Source organism: Hibiscus syriacus, unplaced genomic scaffold (genome assembly GCF_006381635.1).
Source record: "Hibiscus syriacus cultivar Baekdansim isolate YM2019G1 unplaced genomic scaffold, ASM638163v2 tig00110602_pilon, whole genome shotgun sequence".
NCBI classification, from domain to species: domain Eukaryota; kingdom Viridiplantae; phylum Streptophyta; class Magnoliopsida; order Malvales; family Malvaceae; genus Hibiscus; species Hibiscus syriacus.
Genome location: NW_024062798.1, coordinates 560,261 through 580,342, shown reverse-complemented (window position 1 = coordinate 580,342; position 20,082 = coordinate 560,261). Strand labels below are relative to the sequence as shown.

At 35.6% G+C, this 20,082-nt stretch overlaps 3 protein-coding genes across 3 annotated transcripts; 2 read left to right on the top strand and 1 right to left on the bottom strand.

Annotated features, from left to right (window-relative positions):
- Nucleotides 1–4,615: 4,615 nt before the first annotated feature.
- LOC120134996 (probable leucine-rich repeat receptor-like protein kinase At2g33170) lies at nt 4,616–8,798 on the bottom strand. Its single transcript, XM_039151365.1, has 3 exons — nt 8,700–8,798; nt 5,514–8,467; nt 4,616–5,316 (listed from the first exon to the last, which is right to left on the bottom strand). The coding sequence occupies exons 2-3, from the start codon at nt 8,440–8,442 to the stop codon at nt 4,937–4,939; spliced, it is 3,309 nt and encodes a 1,102-aa protein (XP_039007296.1). The 5' UTR covers nt 8,443–8,467; nt 8,700–8,798; the 3' UTR covers nt 4,616–4,936.
- A 1,567-nt stretch (nt 8,799–10,365) lies between these two features.
- On the top strand, nt 10,366–11,960 carry LOC120135149. The gene is made up of 3 exons (XM_039151482.1): nt 10,366–10,506; nt 10,559–10,682; nt 10,957–11,960. Exons 1-3 carry the CDS (start codon nt 10,366–10,368, stop codon nt 11,958–11,960), a joined length of 1,269 nt encoding a protein of 422 aa, XP_039007413.1.
- Nucleotides 11,961–12,059: 99 nt separating this feature from the next.
- LOC120135148 lies at nt 12,060–12,575 on the top strand. The gene has a single exon (XM_039151481.1). The coding sequence runs from the start codon at nt 12,060–12,062 to the stop codon at nt 12,573–12,575; it is 516 nt and encodes a 171-aa protein (XP_039007412.1).
- Nucleotides 12,576–20,082: the final 7,507 nt, after the last annotated feature.

Below are 20,082 nucleotides of genomic sequence, written 5' to 3'. Positions count from 1 at the left end.
AAGATGGATTGAAACATCAAACCAAGGTGGATGTTTAATAGGAGTTGGTTGCTGAATTCTTTTCACGATTGGCAATGCACTTGGAATGTCAACGAACACAACTCTTGGCACTTCAAATGACGTTTCTTTTGGAACTCCAAATGGCATCATCTTTGAAACATCAAGAGATGTGTTTTGTGGATCAAAAGTAACAACTATATGTTCTTCAAAAGTCACATCTTTTAGTCCTCCAAAAGACATGATTCTTGAATCATCTCCTTGAAAAGATATGTCTCTTGAATTGTCCTGCAAAACAAAAGGAAGAATAGGAGAAAAAGTAATGTTAGATAAAATTTGTTCTTTACTCTCCTCTTTGGATCCAATTTCACTCCTCTCATTTTCAACTCCAACGTCTTCTTCAAGTTGCTTGTCTTTAATTTGCTCTTTCATTGCTTCAATGTTTTTCCTCAAGGTGTTTTTATCTTCATTCACTCGGCTAGGAGATAATGGAGTCCATATGACTTTTCGTTCATTGTGGATGAATGAATATTGATTTGTGAATCCATCATGGACAACCCGCTTGTCAAATTGCCATGGCCTCCCTAAGAGTAAATGACTCGTATTCATAGGCACCACGTCACATAGAATCTCGTCTTTGTAACTTCCAAGTGAGAATGGCACAAGTACTTGTTCAGTGACCCTTAACTCTTCCTCGTCATCCAACCATTGCAAGTCATATGGGCTGGAATGTTTAATCGTTGTAAGCTCTAATTTGTTCACCATGTATGTGCTTGCAATGTTTGTACAACTTCCTCCGTCAATAGCTACAAGACACACTTTACCATTTACATGGCAACGTGTGTGAAAGGTGTTTGTCATTTGCTGTTCGTCCTCCAATGTTTGGAAAGATGGAAGATCATAAGACATTGTTAGTGTAAAATAAATAAAATTAAAACCTTACCAGCACACTCACAAAGTCTCGCAAGTTCACTCCAAAGAAATGATAAGATCACTCCACTCAACACTCGTGTTTACTCTCGGGAATATATCTTGGCTTTTAACAATTCCCCTTCTGATCTCACTCTCTCAATTAGCCTTTTTCCACTCAATTTCTCTTGCTAAATCCTTTGAGGAACTTACTCAAGATTATAACAAGTTAATTATTTCCTTGTGTGCGTCGGCTGCAAATAGGTTAGGGTAGAAAGAAAAAAAAAATGAAAGGTAGAAGAAAGGATTCAAAGGTATTAAAAGAAGGAAATGGTTAAAGACAAGGAAAATGAAAGGATAGAAAATGAAGAGGTGACTTACAATTCAAGAAACAACACTTACTGCAACCTTTCTCAAGAAACAATAAGGTTATCTTCTCTTAGTGTAGATGGCCTCTTTGATGTACTTGTAATGGTAGAGCACTTTCCTTGGCTTGCTTTCTTTTTGAATTTTTCTTTTTTTTTCTTTTCTGATTTTTCTCTTCTTTTTTCTTTTTCGTTCTTTTTGCACTCCAATTCTGATGAAGGAGTCTTTTCTTCTACTTTTCTTTTGCTTTGCACGCCAATGACACTTTTGTTGTCAATCCAACTATGCTCTGATTACCGCTTGATGTAAGGCGAATCTACACACTTTGGTGAGAAGAGTAGATAGCCTTATTGTGTCCCGATCTAGGATTGACAAGTACTGATGTCCTCGAATTTATAAGTTTGGGCTGCAAAATAAGATAAGAAAATATGTTTAATAATGGACTTAATAAAGGGTAATAATATAAGTAATGAAAATAAATAATAAGAATGAAATGAAATAAATAAAAAGATAGAGATGGCTGCGGAATTGATGGAAGCGATGGATGATGTTGATGATGAAATGGCAATGGTGGTGATGTTGTATCTCAAACACGCCAAAGATGAAATAGTGCTAAGGAGCACAATCCCGGTCTTCACAAACTTGCTTGAGGGGTGGTGATAGTGTCTTCAACCCACTAGATAACAATCTAGGAATTTAGGAATCAAAATGGAAGGAATGACGCCACAAGTATAGGAACTACACTTGTTTAATCGATAAAGTTCACAAAGAACTTTGAAGAGAAATAACTCACAAGAGTAATTTTATATATGAGATGAGATGCTTACAAATGAAATGCACTAACCTATTTATAGTTTTTCAAAGGGTTTAGACCGAATAGATACATGATGGTTCGGCCATGGATGAAACCCCTTTGAAAATACATGATTTTTAAATGAAAATACATGATTTTAATGAAGATACATGCTCTTGGCCGAATGGTAAGGTGTTGGTTCGGCCTATGGATGTTTTAAATGCTTTTGGAAGTCATTTGGGCGCCAAAATGGAGAGGAATAAGTCTTTGGCCGAATAGGAAGCATCCCTTGGTGTTTTGGCGCCTATTTGATGTCACATGGAGTGCACATGCTTGAATGATGCACATGGCAGCCTACTTGAACGCACATGGGTCTTCTTACAAGGCTTTGGTAAGGTTGCAACCATATGATAATGTCTTGAAGTCCATGGAATGAAGATGGCAGCAACTAGGCGTGACTTGGCTTTCAACATGCATCTAGGTGTCATGGTCTTCAATGGGCAGCAACTTGTCATGAAAGGTCACATTTGTGGAAGGTAACCTTTCATCATTTGAGCTACTTCCCATGTGTATGAGCTGAAGATGAGCTGGTCATAGGTGAATTATATGAAGATGAGTCTTTGGCCAGCTCTTTGTGAAAAGGCACCTCTTGGAATGGCAACTCTTCGCGAAAAGGTACGAATCCACAAAAATTGACTTAGACCATATTTGAAGTACTCTGTGTGGTGGTGATGATGGTGCAACTCTCCAGCTGAAATGAGGTCTCTAGCTAGCTCAAAAGTCCAGCTCAAGTGAGCTATGAGCTTGGGGGTCAGCTGATAACTTTTCACCATTTGTTCTTCATGATCTCCTGAGTCGTCTTATGTAAGTTTTCCTAGCTCCTTATCCTTAGTTAAGCTCAAATGTAGCTCCCAAGTGTCGGTCGAATATTCCTACATGCATAACATAAAGAAATAAACTAAGTATATAAACTATATAATGCATATAATATAATGATGTGCATATTATAAAGATGTGAACTATAGGTTATAATAATAACTCATGCATCATATGATAATGAATGAATATTAATATTATAACTATAGATTATATATATGAATATCAATCAATGATACAAACCATAGGATATAATGAATGAATGCACATACTATGATAATTCAAGTATAGTCTAATGTGCAAATGTATGCTCAGAATAATATATATATAGTGCATAAATAAGTAAATATAAGATAAAGTATGGAAGAACTCCCTTAGAACCAGCTTTGAATAACATCCATGGTGTGATCAAGTCATGGAGAAAATTGGAGCTAGATAGGATCACATCATTTAGTGTTATTGTGTTAGCCATAATTATCGTCAGGTATTATAAGACCGATTGTGCTTCCGCTTGTGTTCGATTATTCGGTTTCTTCCCCAACAATAAACCTTATTAAAAACTCCCTTAAACTTATTTAAAGAAAAAGATTATTCATGATAGCAATAACATGAATATATTATGATAGGGGTGTTCAAAATTTTAGTTAACCGATTAAATCGATCGAACCGGAATTTTTTTGGATTAATCGATCAGTTAATTTTAAGTTCGATCGGTTAACGGTTAATAATTTTTTTAAAGTTCGATTATCGGTTAATTTGGTTCGAAATCGGTTAATTAACCGAATTGACCTAAATTTTTAAATATTTAATATATTATTTATATATTAATAGTTTTAGGAGCATTTAAATTTCGATTTTAACCGAATTAATTGACCGAACTAACAACCGAATTAGCCAAAAATATTAAATATTTAATATATATTATTTAAAATTTCAATTAATTCGGTTAACTGACCGATTAACTGAACTTTATTCGGTTTGGTTAATTATTTTTGAAAACTTTTGGTAAGGTTAACAGTTAAAACGGAAAAAAAAATCAATTAATGAAATTTTAAAAACTTGGTTCGGTCGGTTAACCAGACCGACTGATTGAACACCCTATTACGATTATAAAATCAAAAGTTGATGACGTATTCGATATATATATAGAAGAGAGAACGAGGTTAACGTGAAATAATGATCATATTATAACAGTTTTCTAAATCATCGTATGAGGTTAACGTAGGATGATGATCGCATGATAATAGTTTTCTAAAAAAATCGTGAAACAATAATTATATCGATAATTTAATTTTTTTATGATTTTTTTATATCATAAAAATCCTATTCAAGTTAACGTGAATCAGAGATTTAGGAGTAATTGTTGACAAAAGGTTATGGGTTAAGAGTAAATGCAAAGGTAAATTGTGACTTTATTGTGCGGCGGCGAGCGGTGGCTTTGGTGATGGATATTTAAGGCATGGCGGAGCAAGGGCCACCCAGAGTTTATATTGTTCACGTATATTGAGCAAGAAAAGTTTATTTTTTGAAATTATTAAACATTTTTTTATAATTACAAGGTAATATCTCTATTCAATTGAAACCAACTGTGTGCACATCTTGCTGACGTAACTGTAGACGAGGTATCTGTGGTTCGAAGGTGCATTTCGGGTAAGAAAATGGTAAAAAGGAACATACAGAAACAACTCAAAGCAGTTTAATTTCAACAATGGAGCTAATAAACGATGGGCCGGATAAGTGACCTAAGCACGGCTGCAATGTTTCGAAAGAATATGATTCATATCTGTACACTGGAGCTACTATACTATATCGTATTCTGAAGAATCCGATGACGCCGAGAGTGCCATCGGTTACTTCCGTTTCCGTTTCCTATTAACAAAAGTTTCTGCTATAACATTTTCTTTATCGAAAAATGTATTCGCTATTATATCGAAGAATCAACTGCAAACGAATCACATTGGTTAATGAAAATAGGGAGTAGGCCGTCGCATACTTTCACGAGGCGTCGTGTTTCAGGGGCAGACTGTCGGTGGGAGACATGTCGAAGTTGTCTTCTTGCCTTTTCGATTCTATCAGCATTTTCACGACTTCACGCATGGACGGCCGATCAAAAGGAGACATGCTAGTGCATAATAAAGCGATTTTCAACACAGTAATCATGTGATCGAGAGTGCATCTATCGTCCAGATTTAAACGGTCGTCGAGTATCCCGGTAGTCAACGAGTGCTTACGAACATAATGTCTCACTTGCGTGACAAGGTCGCCTCCATGATCCAACGGCTGTACAGGAGTCTTCCCGGTCAACAACTCCAGTAAAACAACACCATAGCTATAGATGTCGCATTTTTCCGTGACCTTCATAGTGTATGCGTATTCTGTCAAAGAAAAGATACAATAACGGATATGTTATCTATCACAAATACCTTATATACGAGCTCAAAAACCGATAAATAACGGAAATGTATGAGAAAGAGAATTTTCGGTTTCACCATTAGCGGTGTCGTCACGTATGAGCTTGATCAATATAGTAATAGTACCCTTTTGTGAAACCGGAAAGCCAAGAACAACTTACCAGGGGCAATGTAGCCATATGATCCAGCAACAGCCGACACCGACTTAGATTGGGGCATGTCAATCACTTTTGCTAAACCGAAATCACCGACATGTGCTACGAAATTTTCATCAAGTAAGATATTATTGGACTTGATATCTCGGTGAACGATCCTCGGTTTGCAGTCGTGATGTAAATAGGCAAGACCTTCAGCAGCTCCTAGGGCAATCATAAACCGAGTTGGCCATTCTAAGATACATGAAGCCCCATGAAGTGCTTCACCCAAACTACCGTTTTCCATGTACTCGTAAAGAAGCACATTGAAACCTCGGTGATAGCAGAAACCATAAAGCTTCACAATATTCCGATGCCTAATGTTTCCTAGAGTTAAAATCTCGGCACGGAAACTGTTCTCGATGTTGTTTCCCTCTGCTTTCGATGCTAGCCTCTTAACGGCAACCATTTGTCCAGAAAGTATAACGGCTTTATAAACCGTTCCATAAGCTCCCCTTCCAACAATAAAACTCTCATGAAAATTATTCGTAGCCTCGATTAGATCTTGAAATGCAAACCCTTCTTTCGGATGGAAGTAAATATCCGAAGCCGGTAGTGGTATCTCCTTGTCTTTCACGGATGCAACACTTTCATGTGGACGCCTCATTTGATATATGAGAATTACAATGAGAATTAAAGATGCCCCGCCCACACCACCTGCAACTATCGTTACGATTCTTCCTCCTGTACCCTTCTTTGCAGGTAGCATCGGAGAAGATGAATCTACCATGCAATTACGAAGAGGCCTACCACAAAGTCCTTTATTTTCGATAAAGCTACTAGTCGGCATGTTCTGAAATAACGGGATGGCAGGTAAAGGTCCGGTTAAGTTGTTGTACGACAAGTTGCATACCATTAAACTTGGTAGGTTCTCGAATGTGCTGGGAATTTCACCACTCAAGTTGTTATTATTGAGTAGGAGAAACTCCAACATATTAAGAAGTCCGAGCTCTCGAGGTATATTTCCAGTGAGACGGTTATTGCTAAGGTTCATTGCAATCTGCAAGCTTGAAAGGGAACCCAACCGACGGGGTATCTCACCGGAAAATAAGTTGCCACCCATCTGAAGCTCAGTCAAACGTGATAAGTTCCCCAAAGCTGCAGGTATATTTCCCGAGAACTTATTTTCCGAAAGTTTCAGAATCTCGAGTTGTGTAAGGGTTCCAAGCTTATTTGGTAAAGCACCAACAAAGCCGCTCCGGCTGAGATCAAGTCGTTGAAGCTTCTTGCAGTTAACTATCTCATGTGGAACCCGTCCAGAAAGCAAATTAGACGAGACATTAAAAGTCACTAGTTGAGACAGACTGCCTATCTCCTTAGGCAGCTCGAAACTAAAACGATTCTCGGCAATATGAAGCCTTTGAAGCTTTCTGCAATTTCCGATCTCTGAAGGAACTGGTCCGGAAAAGTTGTTCTGGTCCAATTCGATAACAGAAAGATTCGCCAGTTTGCATAACCGTGAAGGAAAGCTCCCTGTCAGCATGTTCCGGACCAAACGAAGTTGCACTAAGGTCTCACATGTCTCAATCCCGGTGGAGATATTCCCAGACAGCTTATTAGCTCCAAGGTTTAACAAAATAAGTTTACCATGCCAACAAAGATTAGGAGGTATTCTGCCTGTCAAATGGTTGTTAGAAAAATCAACCACCAAAAGTGGGCTATAAACTCCAAGCTGCTGAGGAATGGTTCCGATCAGAAAATTGTCGAATAGCTGTAACTGAACCAATTTGGTCAAATATTGGAAACCATAAGGAATGGGACCTGTAAGATGATTGATCGAAAGGTCAAGGTTGGTCAAGTTCTTCAAGCTACTAAGCTCATTTGGTATGACACCAGTAAGCCGGTTCTCGAATAGGTGCAATAAGTGTAGACCCTTTATGTTGTTGAACTCGGTTGGGATTTCGCCCGTCAAAGAATTCTCCGAGAAATCGATTTCCATAGCAAGTGATAGATTCCCTATCTCCCTCGGAATGCTTCCGTTCAATTGATTCCGGTATAGATACAACTCCTTCAGAAACTTGAGGTTCCCAATCTCTGCGGGTATCGGTCCGACAAGCCGATTTGCATACAATGCAAGTGTCTCAAGTCTGGTACAGTTTCCAAGCTCCTTCGGAATAAACCCGGATAACTGATTCTCCCATAAAATCAAATCAGTCAAGCTTCTGAGCATTCCGATTTCCTTAGGCAGTTCTCCTCCAATACGGTTCTGGGCTAGACCAAGCATTTCTAAGCTTCGACACCCACTGATTTCAGCCGGAATGTTACCGGAAATCGCGTTCTGTCCAGCTCGAAATGTCCTCAACTTCCGAAGATTCCCGATAGAGCGGGGCAACGGCCCAGTTAAGTTATTAGTGTATGCCACAAACTCATCTAGTGAGGACAAATTCCCAAGCTCTTCAGGAAGGGAACCAGAGATTTTGTTGTTGCATATATTCAAACTTCTCAAATAAGAGAGCTTACCCAATTCACCAGGAATCAGACCACTGAAACGGTTATTATTCAAATAAAGAAAGACGAGACTTGAACAATTCCCAATCTCCTCCGGTATATTCCCGCTGAACTCGTTATAAGACAGATCGAGGAATTTCAAGTGGATCAGACCACCAATACTAGGACTCAGGATTCCCGAAAGATTCATCGAACTCAAATCAACAGACGAGACCACCGGCTCGTAATCTGAAGAACAATTGACACCTCTCCACCGGCACGGCGTCTCGTCAGTGGACTTCCAGTTCCCAAGATGGTTGTATTCATCATGAAGACTATTCTTAAGCTCTAGCAGCAATTGGCCCTCGGAATTTATCCCGTCTGCTATAGTTATCAGTAGAGCCGAAACCAGTAGAAACCTCCAAAACCCTTCCTCCAAATGTCTTCTCGATTCGAAATTCCTCGACATTTTAGTGATTGCAATGATCTGTATCCTGCACAACAAGAATTGCTGTTATCACAATTTACAACCCAAAAAAAACGCATATGCCACCATTACAATGTAGAGTTTTTTTAAACTTTGAACGCATCTGGAAGAAACTATGGACCGGTTATCTACATAACTGTTATCACTTCCAAGCATTCGAATACTCTAAAACCGATGCATTCATCGAAATTTACAGAAACGAAACTGGAAAAAGGAAATATAGAACATATAAAACATACCACTTTGGTCAATCCCAAAGTCACCTCTTCATCAAATAGAACTCCACCATATAACTGCAACTCCCTGAAGGACGACGATTCAGTTCCGGAATCGAACAAATACAACTTAGACAGCTTGTTTTAACAATTGATGAGAACCTTGAAATCGAACCACTTAGTACATCCCTCTTAATAAGCAATTAACCATGGAGAAACATCCACATGAAGCAAGATAATGTAAGCAATCGATACCGCTTCATTTATCCCATGTTTGCTTCAAAATCCGACCGAGTTGAAATCTTCAAGCATAAGTTCCAGACATGTAACCTATCATATAAACACCATACAGGCAAACTATTAGAGTGATGGAGCAAACAAGCACGATTAAACACAGCAGTGTAACATTGCATCTTTGGCATATAAAGTTTTTAATATTTAACTTTCAACTTTCTTTCTCATTCAAAAGCAGAATTGAGGCCTAAAATACACAAATTTCAGTACCCAAAAAAAAACCTTTAAATTAATCCCTACAGAATATGCAAAAGCAAAACTTATATTACAAATCTGGGTTTTTCACTGGACAACAAGCAATCTCATAAATTGAAAGATTCTTCATCAAACAACACCATCAAACATTATTCTAATATAAAAAATCCATCAACTTCAAGGTATAATACCCACCCAATGACAACAGAAAAAGAACCCACAATTCAGAACCAAAAAATATTAAATAAAAACTACTGGTGAGACCCACTAAATCTTCCAGCAAAGGGAACAAGAGAAATGTCAACAGTTCCAGAACAAATTCTATGGATATAGAAGAAAAAATTAGCAAACAAACCCTTTGTTTATACTTCTATGGCATCCAAATTTTCCAGCAATTACCTACCAAACTAAAAAGAACCAAAAAAAAAACAAAGGCTTGGGATTTACCAAAGCATTGAAGCATAATATGGAATTAGCAGAACCAAAAGGCAGGAACGTTGGACATGAGAAGCTAACAAAAATGGTTTCTTTCTTTTTCCCAGAAACCAAACAGCTTTTTTATCAACTCTTCAAAGAAAAGAAAGAAAATTTTCTCAGGAAAAGTTGGGTTTTTATAGGATTTGGCAGTGGCAGCTTTGATCTTCCAAGGTAGGCACTGCAATAAAAATGGAAGTGTTTTCTAGTCCAAGAAATGAAATCTTTTGATCAGATTGGTGAGTTAGTTTTCCAGACATTATATCAAACTCCTAATTTTAATTAGTTAGCCATGTGTGAGTATTACTTCCTGTCCAGAATAAAAGCTCATATTTTCTTTTCCTTTTTTTATCATAATTTTCCTTTTTATTTGGCTCACGTGGTTATCAATAATTACGTCAGCTATACTGCTCTGTTGACGTCAGAGCATATGTATTAATGCAAATGAGGAATCTTACAAGTATGACTGGAGTTTTATTGTCTAAATTATATGTAAGTTTTTATCTTATGTCATATTACATCAATTCAGTATGATTTAAGTCTGAATCTATTTTATTTTTTAAATTTGAATGTGTATACAATATCTAATTATAATTACTAAATGAATATGATCCGTTTACCTTATGTAAAATTAATAAGTTTTACTTTAGTTTATAGCAGTTAAATTTAACTGAATAAACGACTTTGATTTAACTGAAATGTATAATTCATAAATACTTTTGAAGCCATGTATGTTGAGATGGTGAGGTTTTATACTGAGTTATTTGGCTTTGAAGATTCCGGTGTCAAAAGCTGCGATGTGGATGTTCTTAAGGGGTTGCTGGGGTATGAACTCTCTTGTGATGTTGTTGTCTCCTTAGTGAAGGAGGTCTCTAATGAGGAAATCAAAGCCTGATGGGTATACTGTTTATTTCTTCAAGGTGGCCTGGGATATTGTTCAAGTGGATTTCTTGGCTGCCATTAAAGAATTTTTTCAGAGTGGTACCTTGTTGCTTGCCTTCAATGCTACATCCATTGTCCTTGTGCCTAAGACTCCCAATGCAGGTATGGCTAAGGATTTTTGCCCTATTTCCTGCTGCTCGGTTGTTTATAAAACTATTATTGGCATCATTGTTAACTGCTTGGCTAGATTCTTTCCAGACATGATTTTGTCTAATCAGTCTGTTTTTATTAAGGGTCGTAGCATTGTAAACAAAACCCTACTAGCTCAGGAAATAGTTAAGGGTTACTCTCGCAAGTCATTGTCCCCTAGATGTGCTATTAAGATTGACCTTAGGAAGGCTTTTGACTATATTTGCTGGGATTTTTTTTATGAAAGTTCTTGCTGCCCTGGGGCTTCTTGAGGTTTTTAGAGTTTGGATCAGGTCTTGTATCACTGGTGCAAGATTCTATGTGGCTTTTAATGGGAGCTTAGTGGGGGTTTTTAAAGGGAGGAGGGAAATTAGGCAGCGTGACCCACTGTCCCCATATCTTTTTATCCTGGTTATGAATGGTCTGTCTCATTTGATAAATGTTGCTGCTAAGAATGGTTTAATTCGGTTCCATCCTAAATGCAAACGTGTTTCTCTCACCCACCTTAGTTTTGCTGATGATTTGCTTATTTTCTGCCATGGGGATGAGAGTTCTATTTTGAGTGTTGTTGGAGTCTTGGGGGTTTTCTATGAGCTGTCTGGCCTTCAACTGAATGCTGGTAAGTCTGAACTGTTTGCTTGTGGGGTTCATAATGATATTTTGAGCAAGGTGCAAGCAGTTACTGGTTTCAAATTGGGAAGATTTCCAGTCAAGTACCTTGGAGTGCCTCTAATCACTAGAAAATTACTGGCCAAGGACTATCTTCCTTTGATTGACAAGATCAAAAGCAAACTGAGTATGTGGTCTAAGTTGAGGTTGAGTTATGGTGGTAGGCTCCAACTTATTCAATTTGTGCTTTTCAGTATCTCTAATTACTGGTGTAGGCAGCTGGTCTTACCTAATGAGGTCATCAAGCAGGTTGATCAGCTTTGTATGAGATTCTTTTGGAAGGGGGGAGACATTCCTGCTAGGGGGGCTAGAGTTAGTTGGCTGCAAATGTGTTGGTTAAAATCAGATAGTGGTTTGGGTTTAAAAAGCCTAGGTTGTTGGAAGAAGGTGTGTTGTTTCTTGTTGATCAAAAACATTCTAGCAAATGCAGGGTCACTTTGGGTGGCCTGGATCAAAGAATATGCTCTGAAGGGGACTGCTTTTTGGGAAGCTAGTACCAAACCTCAGCTTAGCTGGATCTTGAGAAAACTTCTTAAGCTTAGAAATGAAGCTGCAGATTTATTTGGAAGTGTAGTGGACTAGAACATAGTTAAAAGTAAATAGGTGTGGGAGAAGCTGAGAGACAAGAGGGAGAAGGTCATATGGGAACACCTAATTTGATTTCCCTTACATGTTCCAAGAATGTCAATTGTTGCTTGGATGGCTATTTTGAATAAGCTTCCAACCAAGGACAGGCTCATCAATATGGGAATGAAATTAGATGGACTTTGTGATCTCTGCAACGCTGAGTTAGAAGACAGAGACAATCTCTTCAATAACTGTGCTTTTGTGAGTGGAATTTGGAGAAAGATTCTACAGACCTGCAAAATTCCCCATAGGAATCTGTGTTGGAGTGATTCTTTGGATTGGGCAGCAGTCAATTTCAGGGGTAAATCCTTGCTAGTTAGTATTTTGAAACTAGCTTGGATTAGTCTTTTATACTTTGTATGGGAAGAAAGCAATTTCAGGCGCTTTAGAGGCTGTTCTCGGTCTGCTGATATTATCTTTAAAAGTATTAGAAGATATGTTGGTGATAGGATAAGTGCAATATTAACAAGGCTGACAGTGTTAATCTCCATCTTTGCCTGGAATGGAACATTGGCTAGTTCTGGTGGCTGTTTTAATGTTGTGGACTGTCTGGTCGTTCTTTCTTTGTAATTTGCTTACTTTGCTTCTTCCTTTGTTTACTTTGACTGATTGTTTTGTTATGGTTATTACTTAGGTTGATAGCAGGGGTCTGATATTTTATTGACTTTTGGTAGTTTGTACTGATTGTAGCTCATTATTGTTCTTTCTTTTGGGTAATAAAAACCAAATTATCCAAAAAAAAACAATAATAAAATAATATATTTTTATCTCGTTCTCAACCTCGACCCTAAAACTTTAAACGCTAAAACCCTATCTCAAACATCAAACTCTTAACTTTAAACTCTAAGCTCTAAATCTCATATCCCAAATCATAAATCTTAAACTACAAAATTTGAACTCTAAACCATTTATTTATTTAAATCTAAGGATTATAAATTAGCATAATACTTATTAATTTTATATAGTATAAGTAAATCCTAACTCATATTAAATATATATTATTTGGTATTATATTCCTATATTTTAATATTTGATTTAGATTAAAGTTATTGAATGATATATAATTTATTACGATATTTATTCTTCTAATATGTTTTTTTGTTTATTTTTACAACACATTTTTTTCTTTTTAATGTTAAATTTAACATCATTTCTCCATGTTTAGATTATTATTGTTTTTCTGTGGTCGGATTTTGATCCATTTATAGTGACCGATAAAAACAATTATTTTTATATAATGTCCTAATTTTTTTTCCAAGAATGATATCATTAGAATATGTGACAACTGCACTAAATGTCCCTTAATTATGATGTACTTTTTAAGTTGATCCTTAATCTTTAAAACATTTTATATCAACCCCTAAATTATGACTCCTAGTTCTTAAAATTTAAAATGTTTTATGATCTTTAAATAATCAGTATCATTATATTTTTATCATTTCGTTAATGTATCATTAATTCTATTGGCTAAAAATAATTTATCTTTTAACGTCTTGGAGATTGAATCTATAATTTTCTAAAAATTCATAAGACCTTTAAAAAAATATTATTTTTAGGAGACCAAAGTTCAATGCTCAAGACCTTCGAAAGTAATTATTTCTTTTAAAAGATTACGAGTTCAATTTCTAAAATATTCAAAAATTAGTAGACAACAACAACAACAAAACCCTATTCCCATAAACAATGGGATAAGGGGGAGGTAGGATAGTAGGCTGCCCCCGACGCCAGGTAGAGAGCAGCTTCCGTGGAAGACCTCCGACAATCAGAAAATTAAAAATAAAGATAAAATACAATGCATGTATAAATAAAGAAATAAGTCCATAGTTGAACAGACTTCATATGCAGTCTTCAAATGCGTATCTGTAATGGGAAGTAACCACTACAAATAAATTCATGCGTAAAAATCTCTGCATATAGACAGAAAAAGTAAGTACCGACTAAATTTAAAAAGAGGAAACATACAGAAAATGATACCCAGTAGTCAGTGATAGCAAGCTACGATAAGGTAAAAAGTCAAATGGGTTAAAACCTAAACTAAGACAAAACTACTCCGCTACCCTAGTTCTAAGCCTTTATAAATTCCAATGAAAGAATCGTATAAAAAGTAGAAGTCTATCTGTAATGGGAAGTAATCACTACAAATAAATTCATGCGTAAAAATCTCTGCATATAGACAGAAAAAGTAAGTCCCGACTAAATTTAAAAAGAGGAAACATGCAGAAAATGATACCCATTAGTCAGTGATAGCAAGCTACGATAAGGTAAAAAGTCAAATGGGTTAAAACCTAAACTAAGGAAAAATTACTCCGCTACCTTAGTTCTAAGCCTTTATAAATTCCAATGACAGAACCGTATAAAAAGTAGAAGTCATGGAATTTACTACAAAAGACATTAAAAAAAGACAAAATTGCTACACCCTATGGTTGTGGTCCACACTACTCGACTATCTTGGTCTTAAGTCTCCATACTTTCCTGTCAGAGGTCATGTCCTCGGTAAGGGCTAAATCCTTCAAATCAGATCTCACACGGTCTACCCACTTCCTCCTTGGTCGTCATCTCCTTCTGGCACCGTCGATTGTAATCGACTCTACCCTCCTGACCGCATCCGACGGTTGTCGCCTAAGAACATGCCCAAACCACCGTAGTCTTCCCTCCCTCAATTTTTTGAATACATGCACCACTCCCAAGGACGTCCTAATTGCGGAGTTTGGTATCATGTCCCACAGAGTCCTACCACATACCCATCGAAGCATTCTCATTTCTGCGGCCTCCATCCTCCTTACGTGATCCTTCTTGATAGCCCAACATTCGGATCCATACAGCAGTGATGGTCTTATTGCCATTCTATAAAAATTTTCCTTTAGTTTTATAGGCACCTTCTTGTCATACAAAATTCCAGTAGCAGCCCTCCACTTTAGCCATCCCGCCTTTATACGGTATGTAACGTCATCATCTACACCCCCATCTTTATGTATCATAGACCCTAGGTACTTGAAACAATCCTTTGAGGGGAGAACGTGTCCTTCGATGCAAACTTCTACATCTTCATCGTTTTGGTTCCCACTGAAGTTTGAACATAAATACTCTGTCTTTTCAATATTGATCCTTAGACCTTTTTCTTCCAAAGCAGTTTTCCAAGTAGTCAGTCTACTATTCAGTTCATTTTTTGTTTCAGCAACTAGGACAATGTCGTCAGCGAAAAGCATACACCATGGGACACTTTCTGGTGTCGCACAATAGATGTCGTCCATAATCAAGGCGAAGATGTAAGGGCTAAGAGCTGACCCCTGGTGTAGTCTGATTTCCATCGGGAATGCCTCGGTGTCGCCAACTGTAATCCTAACGTATGTAGTAGATCTACAATACATATCACGAATCACTCGAATATAAGCAGTTTGAATCCGTCTCGATTCTAAGGTCTTCCAGATCGTATCACTGGGTACGCTATCATACACCTTCTCAAGGTCAATGAACGCCATGTGAAGATCTCTATTTTTCTCCTATATTTCTCCATAAGCCGTCGAAGTAGATGAATCGCCTCTGTAGTAGACCTGCCTGGCATAAAGCCAAATTGGTTTTCCGAAACCCTAGTAACCTGTCTTAACCTAGCCTCTATCACCATTTCCCATAGATTCATGGTATGACTGAGTAGTTTAATACCTCTGTAGTTAACACAACATTGGGGATCTCCTTTATTCTTATAGATTGGTATCACCGTAGACTCACTTCACTTCTCTGGCATCTTGACAGTCTCTAAAATAATATTAAAGATATTGGTCAACCACTTAACTCCCTCTTCTCCTAAAGTCAACCACACAGTGATAGGAATTTGATCTGGACCGACAGCTTTGTCCCTCCCCATCTTTCTAAGGGCCATTTTGACTTCCTCAGTCCCAATCCTACTTGTAGGGCAGTCATTGGTCGTAGTATGATGGTCGGCTAACCCATCAACCTTACTATCTCTATAGGGAGAGACACCATTATTAAATAAGCCAAAGAAGTAACTACCCCAAGCCCTCTTAATATCATGATCTTTCACTAAAAGAACACCATTGTTGTCCTTAATAAACCTAATGCTACCTAGATCCTTTTTCCTATTCTCTCTGGATTTTGCAAGCTTGAAGATGTCGTTTTGTCCTTCCTTGGTGTCTAATCTCTTGTATATTTCCTCGTATGCTTTATCATTTGCTTTAGCCACTGTTTTCTTGGCTACCCGCTTTGCCTCCTTGTATCTTTGTTTAGCTCTCGATCTTTCTTTGTCATCATTGCATTGTAGCAACGCCTTGAAGCAAGTTTGCTTTGTCTTAACCTTAGTTTGGACTTCGTCGTTCCACCACCACGATTCTTTATGTTTCTTTACCTTCCCTGTCGACAACCCAAGGATGTTTTTGGCCACCTCCCTGATGGAATTTGTCATATTCTTCCATAACAATAAATTCAAAAATTAGTAGAGTTTATGACATTAACAATAAATTCAAAATATAACGATTTCAATAGTTTAGGTACTAATATAAAATATTTTAAATTTTAGTTATTATTTTAGAATTAGATCATAATTTAGGGACTGATATAATATGTTTTAAAATTTAGAAACTAATTTAAAATAGTAACCATAATTTAGGAACCTTATACCCAATTAACTTCTAAAACATTCATGTATAAAATCTTTAAAATTTTAGATAATAGGTAAACTATGCATTTAATTAATACATAAACTATTAGTTTTGATCCGTTTTAGTACCTAAACTTTCATTTTTTAAATCATACATGACATTTAGTTTTCATTTCATTTTAGTATTCACTGTTAAAACTTAACTTGTTTAGTACATAAACTATCAGTTTTAATTAGTTTTAGTACATACACTTTTGATCCTTTCAAAACTTAACTTTAAATTTTGAACGGGATACTAAAATGAAACAAAAACTAAAGTTTTTAACGGTGGGTATTAAAATGAAGTAAAAACTAAACTTTAGCTATAATTTGAAAAAATTAAAAGTTTAGGTACTCAAATAGATTAATATTGATAGTTTAGCTACTAAATAATAATTTACTCTTAAATAATAGAGAAGATGACGGGACCGTGAAGTAAGTGGAAAATACGAAGAAAAATAGACCCACAAAATGGGATGACATCAGCATTGAGCTGTTATAAATTTATTTTTAGGGTAAGCTACACAAATGATTACTAATTTTGGGTAAGTGTTTATTTTCACCATTATGTTTAAAAAATTATAAATCGATCACTAACGTTATCGTTTGTTATAAGATAGTCACTCGATGTTAACATCTATTATTATAGGTGACGGGAAGCTGATATGGCACGTTAACTGCTGATTTAACACTGTTTGACCAATATTTTGACCCACGCTTCTTTTTCATCTAAACTCTCTCATCTCCATAGCTTCGAAGAAATGCGGCAATGGGGTTCTCGACTTAGATATTTTTAATGACTATTACAATCATTCTTTGAAACGAGCGAGCATAATCTTTTGAGCAAGCACCATATTTTCATTGTTGAAGGAGATTTCAACGACGAGGCGCTATTGACGAAACTCTTCGACGTCGTTCCGTTCACTCATATCCTTCACCTGGCGACGCAGGCCACACGTTCGTTACTCCATGCAAAACCCATAGTCGTACGTGAGATCGAACATTGTGGGGTTCATTAATTTGCTCGAAGTTTCCAAGATGGCGAATTCTTAACTCACCCTTATTTGGGCTTCATCGAGCTCAGTTTATAGGCTCAACACTGATAACCTATTCTCCGAAAGTGACCGTATCAATTAACTGACAAGACTTTACGTCGTCACGATGAAAACCGACGAGGAAATCACTCACACTTATTGCCACACCTACGGACTTTCTCTCACCGGACTAAGATTTTCACCGTTTACGGCCCATGGCGTATTTTCTTCACTCAAGATATCTCTAAGGCAAACCCATCAAGGCATCAACATCTACAAAACCGACAACCAAATGACATAAACCAAGTGGAGTAGTCCCTGGATATCACTATTCCTCAGAATATGCAAATCCTGATTCTTGAAATAATACCATCCATTAATGTAAGAAACAAGTTCGAAACCCATAATTGTAAGGGAAGATATTTGGAAGAGTTTGATGATAGTGAAAAGAAGCTTCCTTTTCCCCATTTTTTAACTCGCCATTGCAACATATTGCCTAATGATCATCCTTTCTTGATGGCTCTGAGCAATGCCCAGAAGAACGAATCAATTCAGGCGATACAATCGACGGCACGATGAGCCTTGAGGAGCATAACCCAAGTCACTTGCTTCATGTTTTTGTCTCGACTTTTCTCCGCCGGCCGGAATGTAGAATCGGGACCGTCAATTTCCATAATTGAGTAGCTCGTGTTCTCCATTTTCACCACCACTTGCATTCATTTCTTATTTTCCTTCGACCACCACGACAAAAAAAAAATTGAGGAAAGGTAGAACCAAATAAGCTTTAAACGGTTCAATTGAGTCAAAATAAAGGCCAAACGGTGCCAACTCAACAGTTAACATGCCACATCAACTTTTTGTGACCAACAGTAATAGTTGTTAACGTCAATAATATTAGTGGCTAATTTGTAACTTTTTAAACATTAATAATAAAAACGAACATGTATCAAAATATTAGTGATCATTTACGTAGTTTACCCTTATTTTTATCCTTTAAAAGGAATCGTACAATCTGGAAAAATGTGAACTTGTTAGGCCTAGACTTTTACTACCTAAATATGCAAAGTATTTAATATTTTTAATGACAATCATATAATATAAATTTTAAATATATTACATTTTAAATATAAAATTTAAATATTAAATCAATTTATATTAACGCATTAATAAAATTTATCCCACTTATATTGTGAGTGAAAATGACTTCTCATAAAAGCATATTTATTAAATATTATTAGAAATATGATATAAAGTTGGCATAATGTTAGAATTAGTTTCAAAAGTTTACTTAAATAACCATTTTGGTTTTTAATTTTTTAGTATTTTAATTTTAATATTTTAATTTTTGATAAAAAAAATTATGTTGAATGAAAAATCGTTAGTTAATTAACAATCAACATATGTTGTTGATGTTATATTTTTACGTATATTTAATTGATGATTTAATATATATCACATCATTATTTTAAATAACGTGACATATATTATATTTTTAACTTTAGTAATTTGATATATATCATGTTATCACTTTGGATGACATGATATATATATATATCAATTATTATGTATATGTAAAAATATCAAATCTATAATATGTGTTTACTGTTAGTTAACTATTAATTTTATCTAACAACAGTTATTGTAACAAAAAATTAAAACATTGTGAGCTAAAATATTCAACAAATAAAGTTCAAATGACTAATCGAACAAATGTTGAGATTATTTATCATTAACTCAAAGAATTTATATATAAATTTATGATCATATGTAAATTAATTAATAGTTAGTTAATAGTAAATTAATAAATTTTAATAAAGATTTTGTTTATAAATTTTATTATGTAAATATTTCATATAATTTTTTAATTTCAATTTTATACTTGTTACGATTACAATGTATCAATCTAATAACTAATTTTAGGTAAAATGACAAAACTAGCTCCCACTATTTGTACAAATAATCATGTTACCTAATATATTTAGAGTATTTTATTTCTCAACAATTTAATTTTTGGTTAAAATAATTTATATTAAATGAAAATTATTAATTGATTAATTACCATCACATGTTGTCATCGAGATATTTTTACATGTATTTAATTAATGACGTGACCAATAATGGATGCACTAAACCCTAGGGGCCAAATGTATTCACAATATTTTAGAGAAAAAATATAAAATGTAGTCTAATATGTTAAGGGAAAAAATAACGAAATTTGCTTTTTCATTTTTAATAAAATATATTAAAATTTTAGATATTTATTTTCAGATTTCTAGACCTGTCATTAGGTGCGATATATCATGTTATTAAAATAGTGATATAACATATCATATTAATAAATTATTCTCATCGCTTAAAATATTGATGTGACATGTAATATCACACAAAATAA

Bases quoted from the DNA above. Each gene is read 5' to 3' on its own strand.
- LOC120134996 (XM_039151365.1), bottom strand. From the start codon at position 8,442: ATGTCGAGGAATTTCGAATCGAGAAGACATTTGGAGGAAGGGTTTTGG. The intron at 5,317-5,513 runs GTAAGTTGTTCT...TTTCTTTGACAG, and splicing joins ATATGGCTACATTGCCCCTG to AATACGCATACACTATGAAG.
- LOC120135149 (XM_039151482.1), top strand. From the start codon at position 10,366: ATGTATGTTGAGATGGTGAGGTTTTATACTGAGTTATTTGGCTTTGAA. The intron at 10,507-10,558 runs GTCTCTAATGAG...TATTTCTTCAAG, and splicing joins TTGTCTCCTTAGTGAAGGAG to GTGGCCTGGGATATTGTTCA. The intron at 10,683-10,956 runs GTATGGCTAAGG...TTTTTATGAAAG, and splicing joins GCCTAAGACTCCCAATGCAG to TTCTTGCTGCCCTGGGGCTT.
- LOC120135148 (XM_039151481.1), top strand. From the start codon at position 12,060: ATGTCAATTGTTGCTTGGATGGCTATTTTGAATAAGCTTCCAACCAAG.